The sequence below is a fragment of the Perca fluviatilis genome, chromosome 4, assembly GCF_010015445.1.
Source record: "Perca fluviatilis chromosome 4, GENO_Pfluv_1.0, whole genome shotgun sequence".
In the NCBI taxonomy this organism is placed as follows: Eukaryota; Metazoa; Chordata; class Actinopteri; order Perciformes; family Percidae; genus Perca; species Perca fluviatilis.
This window is the reverse complement of record NC_053115.1, coordinates 8,354,687-8,371,449: the sequence shown is the minus strand read 5'-3', so window position 1 is coordinate 8,371,449 and position 16,763 is coordinate 8,354,687. Positions and strand designations below refer to the sequence as shown.

Sequence of the window (16,763 nt, the reverse complement as noted above, 5' to 3'; positions counted from 1 at the left end):
CACACTTCCCAGTGGCAGTATTTGCCGTATTGTGTTCACCATTATTCCTTCTCTGGTACGAATGTGTGTGTCATTGTTAGTGTGTGTTTGAGCATGTGTGCGTTTTTTGCTTATATGGGTGGTGCATCTGTGGTTTTCCCACCATCTGTCAATCTGTCTAATAAATGAGGAAATTTAAAATAGAAGCTAAGTAATACGTGCAGGAGAGAAACTGAGATGAGAAGTTTACACCGGGTTGTGTCCAGAAATCAAACATTTTCATACAGAGAAAGTGTCTCCTCTCTTTCTCACCAACACACACACACACACACACACACACACACACACACACACACACACACACACACACACACACACAAACACACTAAACCTACTGGCAGGATTGAGTGTCCCTCTAAAGCGTTTGTCTATTGATATCTGTCTGGAGAGTGGGAGGCCTGGCAGCTCGTCTTCCCCCACTCTCTCTCTATGCACACTCAAGTTCATGACCTGTTGCGTAACACTGATCCTCAACCATTGTACTAGATGTAACAACATGATTAGACCTAAAACAGATGTAGATTTTATTTTTTTGTGGTTTGTGTATAACATTAGAATCAGCAGTGTGTGAGAAATGGAGGGTATAAGAGGAGCAAAGAATAAAAGTACCAAATAAGCAGTTCGAAGACAGTAAGTTAACATGTACATCACGCGATTCGTGTTTCTTTTCCAAAGGCAAATTTGTGTAAGGTAAGTTATGGTTAGCCAATTTCTTGGAGAAATTATTTATAACGTTAGCTACATTATATAATGTCAAGGGTAGTTAGGGAAATACTGTATTGAGGAAAAAACTGTGGTCATGTTTGCAGTTACATGCATTACATTCGGTTTGTGCAAGTGCAAGAGTTTGTACAATTTGTGGCTGTTAAATTAATAAGTAGGTTATCTTTGCTTATCGGAGTGCTTAAACTACCTAAGTGCCACTTCTCTTGCTTATGTTCCAGCATCTGAATCTCTGGCCCCTTCAGGCATGCAGCTTCTTGTAGTCCATCATTTAGCTCTGTTAATCACCCAAACCTTTGATCTGGGAGCTCTATTACACATACTCCAAAAGTACAGAGATTTTAGCTGGAAAAACCAACTAGTGTGCTCTTTATGTCTATGTTTTTTATGTTTGTATGTCTGAGCTGATTTACCTTTCTACGGCATTTCACAGTGATCCTATATGTAGGTCTATACACCTGAAGTTGTCACAGAGACATGGTCAGATCCTTTTATCTTGACTTTCAGGCATAAAAGGTTACACTGAGATAGAGAACAGTGGCTTAGTGATGGAAACATTATTTGATGAACACAAATGTACTGTGTCAAAAAACCTTAGAATACTGTAGATCTCCTTCATACCTGTCTGTTTGACTCAAGGAAGGTGGCAGTTCCATTAAAGATTGGTCAATATCTCCACAGCAGGTACAGAAGAGCTTCCCTCTGAGATTAAAAATGTAGGGAAATAGGCAATTGACACTGGATATGAACAAGACGAAATCACATCAGGGTTGTTTTGTGGAGCGAAAGTAACACTGTGCCGGCACAGTATATTCGAGGCCCAAGTATCAAAGCATGTCCTAGGCCTGGAGCCAACAGTGCTTCTTTGACCTCTCTGCATAATTCAACTACTTATCCAATCCAACAGGGTGACTGTCAGGGCTATCCGTTCCCCTTCATGGCTGGCTGGGACTTACCAGTTAGTCACCCTTTCTCAGTCATGGAAAGTGTGACGAGTTTTAATCCTGAGACTACATATGATAATCTCCTCAGCGGCTTCATTTTTTTGATTAGTAGCAGTGAGAAGTATGGTGGATTGCTGGCCTATGACAGGGAAACCATTTGGACAGAGAAGTAGAGTGTGGTATTTGTCATTGAGAGGATACTGAGCATGAAGGGGTTCCATTCGATGAGTGGCCGACCTGCTCAGGGTAGCTGTGGCACAATCCTGGGCCTTTGCCAGCTACATTTCTCCCTCCACCTCTCTCCCCTCTAGCTCACATCCTACCATTCAGGCAGACTCTCATTAAGTGCCCTTTTGTTGAGGGATTACTGAGTTTATATATATAACCTCTGTTCTCACTATCACTGGACTGTCAAAGCAGTTGTTGGCAATGCCAGCTCATTTAGAGTCCATCTCTGTCTGGCGTCTGACTCCCTTCCCTGTCTCCACATTTTCAGCCTGTCTCATATCTCTCTGTTCCAAGGACTTCTCTCCCTCTTGATTATACAGTCACTCTTTTATCTATTTTTGTCAATAGTATTTCCCTGTTGAGTTGAACATTCAGAGAATTACTGCCTCAGTGTTCCCATCATTTTGCTGCATTTGATTAGTCAGACATCAGATTTATTTCTGAAATGTTTGTGCCTGACTGCCCTCAATCTGTGTGCACACATGCACCTTTCATGCCTTGTCTGACACTACTCATGTATGTTTGTGCATGCGCTGTGTTTTAGGTTCTGTTACTACCCGGCATGAGAGAGTTAGGCAGAGTGAATTCTAATTGGTCACTGACACATTACAAGTTAAGTTGTGGGGTTGGCCTCTGGAGAAATGCACTTAAGCAACTCTGGCAGAAACACTGTTATGGTAGAAGAGGTCAGTGGCATGGAAACAACAGTTTCTATTTGGGGGGTTGGTTTTGTTTGTGTGTCTGTCTGTGTGTGTGTCTTTAACCCTGTTGACCTTTTGTTCAACAACATATGCAGTCATAACTCTGAAGTGGTGTTCATGCGTCTCTTTGTGTTTTGCAGGTAGACAGAGCCCAGCACCAGTTGTCCTTGAAGCACACCAAACCAGGCTAATGGCATTTGAGCTTCAGGTAGACAAGGACCTCTCTGGACTCTCACTTGTCTGCAACTCACCCTCCGTAATTCACTGCTTTACTCATTTTTTTTCTTCCTCTCTGCCTCCAGTCTTCCTCATTTGTTTTACTAGGCCAGGTCATGTTAGTGTTATATAAGTATTGGACTGGGAGGTGCAGATGGGAATATGGATCGCTGTGGATCCAAACGTCCAGTGGGTAAAAATAAGCCGGTCCTTTATGATCCACTATATTGTAACACCAGCTATGTCCATCTAAATGTCAAATATTGTCCTGGCTCTGAGATAAGTGAGGGGTTGAACATTGTAGATGGATTTGGACAGAAAGTTGGTATGCTCTGTGTTAAGACATAAATGCCTCACAAGAAGGTCATCAGAGGAATAGACTCTCGGTCTGATTTAGAAATCACAGCCCGAGCTTCTGTTGGAGTTTCATCAGCATGTCCATGTCTCATAAAATACATGTTGCATCATACCTTCGAAGGTCTGACGGGTAATTCTGTACCCTATGGCTTCTCAGTTCTCCGGTCGCTACACCTTCCACTATTCAGTTAATCTTTTTTTTATTTTTCAAACTATCTTGGGGAATTAGTGTCCAGAATAAATGTCTAAATGTCCAGTTTTACATAGAAGAGGCCGCAGAACCTTTCCACTCTACATCATTTAGCTGTCCTTACTTTCTGTCTCTCTGTGGGCCTCAGGTGTTCAATCATCATACTGGAACAAGGTCAAGCTTTTCCTATCAGCACCCACTCAGAAGCCATCATCAGGCCCAGCACCCCAAACCCTAGGACTTGCTGTGCCCTCTCCACTACCCTGCTTATGTATCACCGGGACTGCTCACTATCCAGGTACAGAACTTAACCTCAGGAGAAAAAGAGACAGCGTGACAAGAGGAGAGTCCGAGAGGTATCTTGATTTTAACATAACTGATGGATGAGAGGTTAATGGGGGGTACTTCAGTGGACTGTTGGTAATGGGGAGCACTATGACGTAAAAAGTGCACGTTGAGACCAATTATTTTTCCAGGAAATTAAGGCCATGTCCACACGTACCAAAACGATCTTTTTTTCCCCCGTCTTCCCTGGCATCGTTTCAAGAATATTCAGCACGCTACTTCATATTCCAGGCCTATAGGTGGCGCTGTTTCTGCTACAGAAATTCACCAAAAAACGGAGAAGAGGCGGAGCATGCGCATAAAGCTTGCACACTGTATACAAACAGACAGTATATTTTGCCCTAGTAACCCATCTTCTCCAGCAGGAACACAAGCATGTAGTCCGCCATTGTTGTTGTTATGAGACATCTGTCGGTACACGATCCGTTTTGCCTGCACGATCCATTCTGCACATGCGCAAAATGTTCACGCATGCGCTGTTGTACGAGGATTTACGACACTGCACGATCTGTTCCACGCTTCCGGTCGACAGCCAAGCTAACGTTAGTTTAGCTTACAGCTAATTCGGCTAACCAGTAGCTGAGACAGCATGTAATAACTTTAAAAGACCCTCAAATGTCGTTAGGAATGTCTGAAAAGTTGCTAAATGTAATTAGCGACAAAGTCGCTAACTTAGCAACATGCCCCGCCCTCACTGCTGTACAGAGGCTCATAGAGCAGCGCATGCGGGATCGTTTGAAAGACATATGTACATATGCAGAGATGTTCCTCGATTTATAGTTAGATGAAGCGCTTATTGTGGTGGATTAGCTCTGCTTTCTGCTCAAGACTCCGCCATTGTTGTCATTTAGCAACCAAGCGTCTCTAGCCAATTTCAGCTGCACAAGCTACAAAATAACTAATTAGGCGGTATTTAACTCATAAGACTGTAGCGACATGCCTATAGGTAGCAGTATACAGAACTATGTGTACAACTTCTTCATTTGGTTACAACAAAGACAAAAGTGCTTAAAATTGTAGAAAACCACAATGTTTACTACGTGTGATGCACGACGTAGCCATCTTTGAAAGTGAACTCGGGGTCCTCTGAGTTCAGGCGACTTGACGAGTCGTATATACGACCTCGGGGGCGTTCTTTTTGTAACTTCCGGCTTGTAACTCCGGAAAACGACTCGTAGATCGACTTCGGTGGACAAAAAGAACGCACCATATATACTTGACGTTCCACTTACAGGATTGCTCCAGTGTCGCAGGAAATTCCGCCGAATGCATGTCTTTTCTGTTTCCTTCGGAAAATGTCGAAAGGAATTTTAAACTCCGGTGGATTTATGAAGACTATTGTTGACTGCTTCTCAGATCTCTGCATGGTAAATTGAGACAGCTAGCTAGACTATCTGTCCAATCTGATTTTTCTCTAGCACAACTATTTTGCAGCGGCTCTGTGCGTACGATTGTGATTGGTTTAAAGAAATGCCAATAAACCAGAGCACATTTTTCTCCCATCCCGGAATGGTATGTGGACTAGCCAGACACTGCTCCGCTCCGCAGCGTGTGGATGGTCTGGCAAAGCGAGACTAGTGGTACAGTAACACACTGCACTACTGCCAACACAGCCCACACTGCTTTGTATCACCCGCCAAAGTCCCTACCCACACAGACTTTAAACACACTATGCATTTGATCACAGACCTTACTATAAATCTCCCCCACTTTTTTCTTACTTGTGCTACCATGGAGCTTTATGACTCTTCCCAGTCACCCTCTTTTGCAATGCTGCATACCACATAAAACCTCCACCATACGGCCACACTACTTCTTCCTACATTTTGAGCAGTGGGTGCCACAGTAATTATAGGAATCATGTTGTGGAATCTCTAGTTGTGCCATATTTGCTTTCCAATAAATGATTTGGAATAATGTCACTAAAATAGCTCTATATGTATTTGCTTTGGATAATAAATAACTGATATACAGTATATAAGGAGTTAAAAAAGAAAGTAGCTTGCTATGCATCATCAAATTTATATTGGGTTAAATTACCACATAAAGCAAGTCCATTAAGGGCTAAATGAACAAGATCTTACACCTGCAAGCATTTTGCAGGTGACAGATTATTTCCTATCCTGGTTATAGGACTGTATGTTTCCGAGTCAGAGGCAGCCTGCACTGCAAACAGACTGAACAGCAGAGTCGAACCATCCAGCAGAGTATCACGGTAGCACATAAGACTCGTGTCTTAGCCCCAAGCGTCTCTAATTTCTGTCACGATAAATAGATTTACTAACTTTCAGGTGTCTATCCATTTATGTGACATGGCGTGTTTGGGCATGCTTACTTGCATTTGTTCGTGCATGTTGAGAGTATGTGCATGTATTTCAGTAGGTCAGTTTGCAGCCTCTAGTTGCTGTAACTGTACTCCGACTTAGAGCCTTATATTACCGTATTATGTCTTTGCACGTGTGCGGTCTTTTTCCAAGGATTAATATTAATCTAGGTAGAAGTCCGCAGGGGACCTTTGCATGCTGAGTTGATTTACAGTATTGGGTGTCCTGGATGAAGCAGTTGCTTATCTTCTCACAGCAATGATCACATTTCTTTTAATATGAGGATTTTAGGTTTCAAACCATAGCTTCACCTTTCCTGCAGTCTATTCTTTGGTGTCCCAATCTTACTTCATCCAGTCTTCCTATTTTTCTTTTTTGTCTTTTTTATCTTTTATGACTATGGCTCTGTCCTTTCTTGGTAAAACATTGCTGCATCTAAATTCTGTTTGGCTATGCACAACAATGAAAGGAGTGTCTGGAAAGAGCTTTGGTCTGGAGACACTGAGGGTATGCCATTGTGTTTATGTCAGTGCCCAGCTTAAAATACTACAGAATAAGGTGTATGAGTGCTGTTATTTATGGTAGGTTTTTATATTTGTGTATAATGGTGTGAGAGATGTGCCAACGTGCTAAAGGATATGTGCATCCCTCCCTCCATTCAGTCACCTGAGGTAGGGTGGTGGATGCCAAGAGTTGACACACTTTGGAGTTGAGAAAATACACACACACACACACACACACAAACATACATACACACACACCACACATACACATACATAAAGTGTTGTTGACATATGATACAACTATGTCAAGGTCCCCAATTATGTAACCGACGTAAACTGACAGATATTGTGACACACCTCATACATTAAATAGATGGACATACATACATACATAATAAGTATAACCAGACCGAATGGGATTTGATACTCTTGAACTCAAGTCATTTCATAAGTCAGGCTCTGATTGATCCCAAATTTGGTGTGACAGTGGGCAAGGTCTGAATGTATGAAAAATAGAATGTGACTATCTTTATGCCTTGAGACAATACAGTGCTACGAACACATAAGTGCGATAAGCTGAATTATCAAATATGAATGCATTCATTTCATTTAAGGCATCTTTGGCAGAAATGCCAATCAGAGTTTGCTTGAATGTTATGACTGCGCTGAATCCAGCAGTATATAACTGTACCGGGTCTAAATGGCATGTCTGTTATCAATCTAGAGACAAAAAAATGCACTTATGGGCGCCTGGGTAGCTCACCTGGTAGAGCAGGCACCCATATATAGAGGTTTACTCCTCGACGCAGTGGCCACGGGTTTGACTCTGACATGTAGCCCCCATTATGTCATTCCCCCTTTCATGTCTTCAGCTGTCCTATATAAATAAAGGCCTAAAATGCCAAAAAATAATCTTTAAAAAGAAAATGCACTTATAGTATATATAATGGAGTACTAGTCGTTAATTTAAATCGTCCCGATCGTGATTTTGATCCCGATGCCATTCTATTTTGGCTATGGTTGGCAGGAATGCCCTCTCTCTGAAATGATCTGTGCTTGGCAAAAGTCTCCCGTCACAGGCAAGAGGAGGTGCAGAAGTCTAGTTTTCTCTCAGAACACTTGAATTACAATAGGCTGAAAGGTTATTATGGAATATTTTGGCTTCCCCAGCTTTAATGGTGTATTTGAAGACTGAAGTAAGAACATAAGCAAGCGATAAAATATTTTAGATTACCCTGAATAGCTTACCCTTTGAGGGCAAAGATGTTTTGACAAGTGAGTTTTTTTCCACTTCAATATCTGTCCTCTTGGCCTGTGGTGGCAGCCAGTGAATTGTTTCCCCTCTGTATGATCCCTGTGTTTATTTGTCTCTTGCATTTGGCATGCAGCAAACTGTTTATTAATAGCTAGTCCACAGCCTGAATTACCTACATCATGTGGTATTTTTAGTGGGGGCTTAGGTGTTTAGTGACCCATGAGCATTTGGTTAGCGGGTTTATCTGGTGTGATGTCATGTGAGGAGATCAGTCTGGAAAATGACCCCGCAAATCACCGCACAGGTAAGATCAGCCTTTCTCCACTGCACTGCGCCACGCCAGCAGAGGTAGATCTTTACGTGTTTTTGCAGGGATTAATTGTTTTTGTGTTTTGTATTTGATTTTTTTGTGCATGTGTTGCTCTGTTTCTGCCTGACTGCATGTGTGATCTTCATGGCTTCTGAGTGTTCTGCAGGCATGAATTTAAGTCGATGTGATTACGCACGTCTCTCCTTGGACACCGCCTAAATCGGTCCAGGTAAATCCACACTCAAGCCACCTCATTCAGATTACTTGTCTCATCCTTAATCTTTTAAGGCTTTTGAAGTAGGTCAGCAGTACAAAAACAAACAACAAACTAGTTCTCAGAACCATGAAAAACACTGAGCATGCACATAACATTTATTAAAGACATTTATGTATAGAGGAGTAGATTGTTTGTTTTGAAGTAAGAACTATGCAACCTAGCCAAATATATTTGTGTGTGTGTGTGTGTGTGTGTGTGCTCTTTGTTATTTTTCCTTTCAGGTTCCCCTCTAATCTATATCTAAATTCACTCACCAACTTCATATTAGCCTCCTCTTCCGATGTCCGTTGCCACACATGGGCAAAAGACAGACCTCACCAGCACTTCCTTCCTGCACTCCCCTCCCCTCACCCTCACCAACCATCGTTAATACAGACATATCTGCCGATCACATTTGTAGGATGCCTGAATGTGCTGTAAAGCCCTCTGGCGCTGCCGTAGCCTTGATACGATGAAACATCGACCCAGTTGACGTACTCTCATTCTGGCCAGTTATGGTCTGAATGGTGGCTTTGTGTGTAGCATGTACAGTCCCTGCAATGAAGATGGGTCCAGTTTTGTTTTCTGGTCCTTTCTGTGGGGTCTTAGCAAGATATTCTCGCAATAGTGCTGATGTTCTCAAGGGGCTGCAGATTGCCCATATTTACAAGCCAAAACATGCACGTGTCGTAAACTGGGTTCGATTTTAAATCGCCAATTATCAATGAATCAGCTTTGCTGTAGTTTATGTTCCAAAAAAAGTGTGACTTTGAATCTTGTTGCTGTCATAGAAGAAACTACACACACAACAAACAGCAATACGTCTGAGAATAACCATTTATAATAATAAATGTAGATGAATATAAATGAATAATGTTGGATTACTATTTCTAATTTAATGGGCTATTCTGAATATTTGGGGATGACACATTAAATAATATAGGCTAATATTTTAAAAGAGAAAAGAACACAGCATTCGAAGACTGATTCTGACGTTGATAACCATGGAAACGATCGAAGCATTCGGGTCAGTTCTAAATTAAATTGAAATGTATGGGTCTGTAGACTTGTGTTATTTTTAGAATAGTTATTCTTGGCATATCCCACTTTTTAACCAGGAATATGACCAAATATTTCAATGTATTGCAGGTGAAGAATCTTTCATAATTAGTTCTTGCAACAAATAAGAAAATGACTTAGGCAGGGGCCAGGAAGTCACGTGTATATAGTGCTTGATGTTTTTACATTATTTAATTTTTTTTTTTTTTTTATCAAACACACATGCAAAATGAAATAATTATAATTATATGAAGAAATCGTGATGCTTGTTATGTTAGGTTGTTAAAAAACTGTCACCGAGAGAAAATGGGTTCAGCTTTGTCCTTCCTCCTTGTTTTTCTTTTTCTTTCCTCTCTCCCTTCCCCCCAGACACCCCCCTCCCAGCCCTGTCTTTGTTTGCTTGCTCCTTTCCCTGGATGGGTTACCACCCAACAGCCTGCTTTGGGTGCTCCTGATTGGAGGATTGCTTGTGATGAGGGTGGGCCCAGTGTGAGCGCTTTACCAGTGGAGAGCCAGCTATCAGAGAGAGCATTCAGTCTCAAGTGTAGGCACAAGCAGGATCTGTCTCTGTTTGCTTTATCTGCTGCTGCAGCACTAGTCCAAACCTCAGCGTATAGAGGACTGTCTGTGGCTTTCTGTTTCTACTCAGCTACAAGAACTGCCAGACAAGGAATTAAAAAGGAATTAAATATCCACTCAAACTTGGCGTTTTATTGTTTCTCTTCTATTTCCTCCTTCCTGTCCTGATGCCCACAGTAGTGTGGTCAGGGCGAGGGGATGGGTCCGGCTGTGGAGGCTCAGGCCCAGAAGGCCATGGATTTAGAGCAAAAGCAACAGCAACAGCAACAGCAACAGCAGCAGCAGCAGCAGAACCAGCTGCAGCACCAGCAGTGCTACATGGAGAAAGGAGTGATGCTTGAGCCCTTCCTACACCAGGTGGGGGGACATTGCTGCGTCTTGAGCCTCGGGGAGCAGACCATCTGCAAACCCCTCATACCCCGCGAACATCAGTTCTACAAATGTGTGCCTGCTTCCATGAGGAAGTTCATCCCCCAGTATAGAGGTAATGCAAACTAACCTTTCCTAACCTGTGTTGTGGCTGTTGTGTTTTGTTGTGTTGTTATGCATATCTCTTTATTTATTTCACTGCTCTATGTGCAAATCAGGTGGGAAATTAAGTTTTGCAGGTTGTGTGTAAAGTGTACATTTTTAGATTTTTAGGAAAAAAGAGCTCCCTGCTTCTGCTCAAGTGTTGTTTCTCTGTGCTCGACGACAGTCCGTGCCAAATTGTACCACAGGGTGCTGCAGCTGAGACTGCAAGTGGGCCTCCTACAAACAGGCCAGCCAGTTGTGATGTCCTGTTTGTAGGAGGCTGTACTAACACAGGTAAGTCAGGCTTGCCCCCAATTCTTTTTCTGGAAATCCACTATGAGGTCATCTGAAAAGGTCAACATCGGCACGAACACAGCCACTGATGTTAAATCAGCCTCATATTTTCTATTTTCCCTTTCCGTTGCTTTGCTGTTAATATTTTCTGGCAACCGTGCCTTCATTTCAGCAGTTTCTTCTCTTTATCCTTATTTTTTACTTACAATCTCAGTCCTCCTCGCCTTCACCTTATTTTTCCTCCTTCTTTAGCCATATTATGGAAACACCATGGGGAGGATAGACTGTTTATGATACAAACAAGCTCTGGCAAACCTTTGCTATCCTGTTGACTATTACTTGTTGTGCTCTTCATCTATAGCTGAAGCCTGTTGACTAGCATCATATTTTTTGTACTGTATACTGCTCATCATTTTGTGTGAGATTGACTTTCTGGTGGAGAGTTAGATGAGAAAATCTATGCACTCTCATATCTGTTTGTTAAATATATTATAGAATTTTTGGTAACAAATAGAACTTACATTTTGTAGCCTTCTGTCATTTGTGTTTGAGCTGTTATCTTCTCTATGTTACTTTTTAGCATTAGACCTACTTAAAAGCACGGTCTGTTTTTGTGTATACAAATTACAACCCACTGCCTGCATATCAATATTGATTGATTGTTCTTTCATTCTGTCCTTTTCTGTGTTGCTTTTATAGCTCACTATCTCTGTTCCGTCCCGTTATAGTTTTGTCCAGGTATTGTTAGGACAGATGTCTTAAAGAGATGTGGATGTAGACCCAAAGTACTCAAAAAAGCAGCAAGATGTGAATAAGAGATTCTTAGCACTTTAGAGCTTGTTTTCTCTTTATTGGCAGCTTTATTGTGCTTTGATTCTTTATGAGAGATGTATTCTCTTCACTGCTCCATGACACACGTGTCTAACAGGTGTCTTTCTGTTTCCCTCTATGTCCTGCTCTCAGGTGTGGTGTCAGTGAGCTTTGAGGAGGATGAAGAAGGAAACCTTTGCCTCATTGCTTACCCCCTCAAGAGTGACCCAGCAGTAGATCTCATGTGGGGGGAAATGATGGCATCCTCGTCGCTTGTGGACGGCGAAAATCACATCAAAGATGGCCAAAGCCGCCACTCTTGTGAAGACAAAGACAAGAGGTGAGATGAAAGAGATAAAGTAAGGGGTAGTCAATGCATCAACAGGCAAGGGCAAAGTGAGGCACTTTCACACTTAAATCAAGGCTAATGTAAATTTTATTAATAATTAAATTAAAGATAATGCATTGATCACTTCAGAACCAACCATGATGTACTGTATTTAAAACAATCTTTAGTTTTCCACGAATGGTAAAGACAACTGTATTTAGTCTGAAGACTCATAAATCGACACGCACATTGACTTACACATCCAGCTTAAGGCATAAAAGGCTCTAACTGTTAAAGGCTGATCCTTGGCCTTGGCAGTTAGAGAGAGGATCACAGCGTCAGGGTTACATAACTGCAATAGATTCATGTCCATGCATATACACAAACCCAAAACTTAGTCAGCCCTGGGAGTGGCGGAACGGCTGGAAGGCTGATACTGGTTGACGGCAAAATATATGACAAGGTTGATTTTAAATGTTTTGGAAGGATGATCGTGAAAGACACTATTCCACTGGGTTCTTCTTTATATCCAATATATCATTGCTGCCCTCTTGTTTTATGCTCTACTATCCACATAAATAGACTACTTTAAAGCTATAGTGCGTAATTTCTGTCTCCCCCATGAGGAATTATAAGTAATGACAACAAAAATGTTGGCGCATCCACATGACACAAGCCTTCCCCCCCTCCTCTACCCAGTTGCTTGTAACCAAGGAGGACATGGAGGATTTAAAAAAACATGATGGACTCTTCAGAAGAGGTAATTATATGTGCTCGATTTTCTGCGCGCGAAATTGGCCTGACGACACCATTTTCTAAACATAGCCATACTGACAAATACAGAGAGCGTTTTGTGGAGCTGATAGTTCTAATTAGCTTTGTATCAACTTATTTGGCAATGGTATCAGAACAGCATGAAAACCAAGGCACTCTTGTTGATGAAAATATTAAAGCAACACTTGAGAACTTTTCCCGCTTCGGTCCCCCTACAGGTTGGAAGCAGAATTGTCCGTTACATTACATTGTCCAGTTCATTCGAACTACAGATCCGCTACCCGATCCGGCAAACTTGCATAATGTAATGTAATGGACAATTCCGCTTCCAACCTGTAGGGGGACCGAAGCGGGAAAAGTTCTCTAGTGTTGCTTTAAAAAGCCTTTATTGATGGCATAGCATAAAAAATACGCACCAACGTGTTGCTGCCACAGGCTTTCTTCAGGGTGACTAACCAGAAGTGAGTTACAAACAGGAAATATATAGAACAAAGACATGTGTCTACAAATACATGACTTAAATGTAACGGAAGTTCATTAATATTCAAAAGTTACGCACTAAAGCTTTAACCACATACACAAGCAGATAATGAGTCTGTTTTGTTTTTTTGTGTGTGCCTAAAACTAATGATGTTCTCTCCGTCTGCCGTCCAGTGTTCACAAACTGGAGGAGGAGGCCGAGGTGTTCTACTACAGACTGGAGCGCAGTCACAGTAATGCTGTACCACAGCTCAAACAAAAACCCTGGACCGTCACACTTCAACAGCAGCACCTGCAGAAGTTAAAAGAGGAGGCTATGCACTGCAACCAATACAGTATCCTTTCACTGACTGAGAACTACACTGTTTTTCTTCTTCCTATTTTGGCAATTTTCCATATCACAGTGGAACTAGACAGGATTATTGTTCAGTGGTTCCAGGGACATGGCATGCGCCCCAGCCAACTGAGCCACAAGGACACCTCAACACCTGCCTATTTACATGCAGTTGAATAGTATACATGATAATCAGAGGCTCCAGCATGCACCTGGTGCCTGTTATCTAATACAATGTCTAGCTATCAAAGTCTTTGCCTCGTGGAGTTGTGCTTCCAAATCCCTCCCATTAGTTCCTTTATTTTGCTGTGACTTTCCTGTAGAGTCAGTACTGTAAGGATTATAGCATTCATGTGAATGCAGTGAAACCTGTGGAAGGAAAAGCTTAGATGTACACGTTTTTTTTTTATCTAAACATGTCGAGCAGTTGTATGTTGTAAGCTGATTAGGGTAGAAGAAGGCCACGGCTTTTTGACTCTGGCCTCCTTGACTCAGTTTACCAGAATTCATCCTGCTGGAGAATCTGACGTGGCGCCACACTTTGCCGTGTGTGTTGGACGTGAAAATGGGCACACAACAGTATGGAGACGAGGTCACGGAGGAGAAAAAGGCCAGGAAGATGCGCAAGTGTGAGAACAGCACAGCACCCGTAATAGGAGTCTGCCTCTCTGGCATGCAGGTGGGCTTTGATTCCAACACTGGCTTTAGTGTTTATGGCTTTGTCTTAAAGGAATAGCTAGACATTTTGGGAAATCGCTTATTGACTTTCTGGTGAAGAGTTGAAATGAGAAGATCTATACCACTCTCTAATCTGTTTTAATATAAGGCTATAGCCAGCAACTGGTCACCCTAGCTTAGGGCAAAACTGGAAACTGGGGGAAACAGCCAGCCTGGCTCTGTCTAACTACTACCAGCACCTCTTAAGCTCTGTAATTAACACATTACATCTTTTTTGTCTTATTTTGGATCTATTTCTTTAATAACCTGACTACCATGTATTGTTTATGAATCTACCCTGCAACAAAGGCCTGAAATTAGTACCTGTCAAGCACCAAATGGCAGTAAGATTTGTCTTTGGCCATTAAATCAGTAAAGGTCACCCACTGGCCATTAACTATTTGAGAACAATGGAACCTCTGTTCAACATCTCTGACGATGACCAATCAAAACAGTGGATCTGTACATTTTGGAATACTTGTTCCTTTTTCCTTCACTGCCATGATTATTTAAGCAGAAACTAGGAAAAAATATGAATAAGACACAAAACCTTGTTGTAAAACTAATTGTGGGTGTTATAGACCTAGTCACTATTCCTTCTCTACTTTTCAAACCCCTCTATGTCTCTCCATCCCTTCAGGTGTACCAGTATGACACGGGCCAGCTGATGTTCATGAACAAGTTTCATGGCCGCAGGCTGACCGTGCCAGACTTCAAAGAAGCTTTGTTCCAGTTCTTTCACAGTGGACACCGTCTACGACGCGAACTCTTCGCCCCAGTGCTGCACAGGCTCCAAGAGGTGCAAGCTGCCCTGGAAGCCTGTGAATCCTATCGCTTCTACTCCAGCTCCCTGCTCATTATCTACGACGGAGCACCCCACCAAAAAAGCACTGAGGACGGCCTCTCTGACGAAGAAGAAGAGGACGAGGAGGTGGAGGCTGAACCAGAAATGGAGGAGGAAGAAGAGGAGGAGGTGGGTGAAGAAGCAGGTGCACTTGGTTTTCCTCGCAGACCCTCCACGTCTAGTGATGGCAGCACCAGTGGCGGGATCTCAGGTGTCAGCCAGGCTCGCTTGTCCCGCTCAAGCCCCCGTAGCCCCTTGGTGGATGTAAGAATGATAGATTTTGCCCACACTACCTGCAGACATTACGAAGGGGACAGCGTGGTGTACAAGGGCCTGGACAGCGGCTACATCTTTGGGCTTCAGAACCTGATCACCATCATCTCCGAGCTGGAGAGCCACAGCACAGACTGAAGACTGACGTGACACACAAGACACAGATGCACAGACACAGATGCACAGTAACACAGAACAGGACTGGACTACAGAAGCGGAGAGAGTTTTCTCCTCTCCACTTCAAAATCAGACTTGTTGTAGCTGGCCTTTCATTGGACCCAGTTCCTGTTTCTGCCATTGGTGCTTCTGAATGTTTCTGTTGTGTGTGTCATTTTTTTGGATATAAAAGAGACCTGCACATAACCTAGACAAGACATCTGTGTGACTGATGCAGTGATTTACCCATTGTCATCATTCTGTTTAACCCGGTTCACTGTTGTGACCAAAAGGGTTGGCAGCAAATAAAAGTTTGAAGTCTTGAGGCAGTAGAAATGTTTTTCTTACTTCCGATTCCAAAGAAGGCGTCAGCATTTTGCACACACAAACACATTCTGTTGTGTGTTTACACTGGGATGGGGCAATGTGAAAGAGCGTATATCAGGACAGAGCTGATGGGAGGAAAGGTAGTGAGCACACACCCTCCATTCTTCTTTATTGCCTGTTCATTCTGCCATCCTTCTTTCCCTGTTCATCTTTACTTAAAGAGACTATATTCATATAAGTATCAGGGACAGATGATATAGAGTTATTTCTTTATTTGACATATTTCATAAAATAAACTGAAAGTTAAAAAAAGAAAGCGAATGAAGAGTACTACATTCCGTGTTATTAATGTTATGATAATGACATTAATTAATATTGTTATTTGACGTTTAAATACCTCTACCTTGTATGTATGTGTTGTCCACAGTCTGTTGGGGAGGAAAATAAAGACTTGGGTTTGTGTTAACATCTGTGTCTTCTTTTATATGTGCTGCTACTTGTTGACGAGGTCAGGAGCTTAAAGAAAGAAACCACAGACTTCCTGCTTATGGGAAATTTAAAATTTGCAGCAATTCAATTTCATGTAATATCCAGGATGGGCTGTCATCCCCTGGGTGTGTGCACAAATGACAGCTTTTTGAGCATGAGTCAGCACAAGCACATAATGACTATAAGTCATATCTCTACAAATACCTTGGAAAGTATGATAGGACTGCATTTAATATGAGCAGGTCCACTCTTACCACCTGCTGTGCAGGCAAATTACTAGAGCAAATGCCAAGCCTGAGGCCTATAATGTAATGTTGAGTGCAGCCATGACACAAGATTCCCCAAGCACATCTTTAGAGTCTTGTTTCCGCCAGTCTAGAAGAATGTATCTGTTG

The 16,763-nt window shown here is 42.3% G+C and overlaps 1 protein-coding gene across 2 annotated transcripts; it reads left to right on the top strand.

Moving 5' to 3' along the window:
• The first annotated feature begins 8,222 nt into the window (after positions 1 to 8,222).
• LOC120557703 (inositol hexakisphosphate kinase 2-like) lies at positions 8,223 to 16,345 on the top strand. Of its 2 annotated transcripts, XM_039798246.1 has the most exons (6): positions 8,223 to 8,364; positions 10,207 to 10,513; positions 11,800 to 11,986; positions 13,403 to 13,563; positions 14,066 to 14,241; positions 14,920 to 15,534. In XM_039798246.1, the coding sequence occupies exons 2-6, from the start codon at positions 10,228 to 10,230 to the stop codon at positions 15,532 to 15,534; spliced, it is 1,425 nt and encodes a 474-aa protein (XP_039654180.1). In that variant the 5' UTR covers positions 8,223 to 8,364; positions 10,207 to 10,227. The 2 variants fall into 2 exon arrangements, with proteins under 2 accessions (XP_039654180.1, XP_039654181.1); XM_039798247.1 differs by lacking the exon at positions 8,223 to 8,364 and having other exon boundaries at positions 10,228 to 10,513; positions 14,920 to 16,345.
• Positions 16,346 to 16,763: the final 418 nt, after the last annotated feature.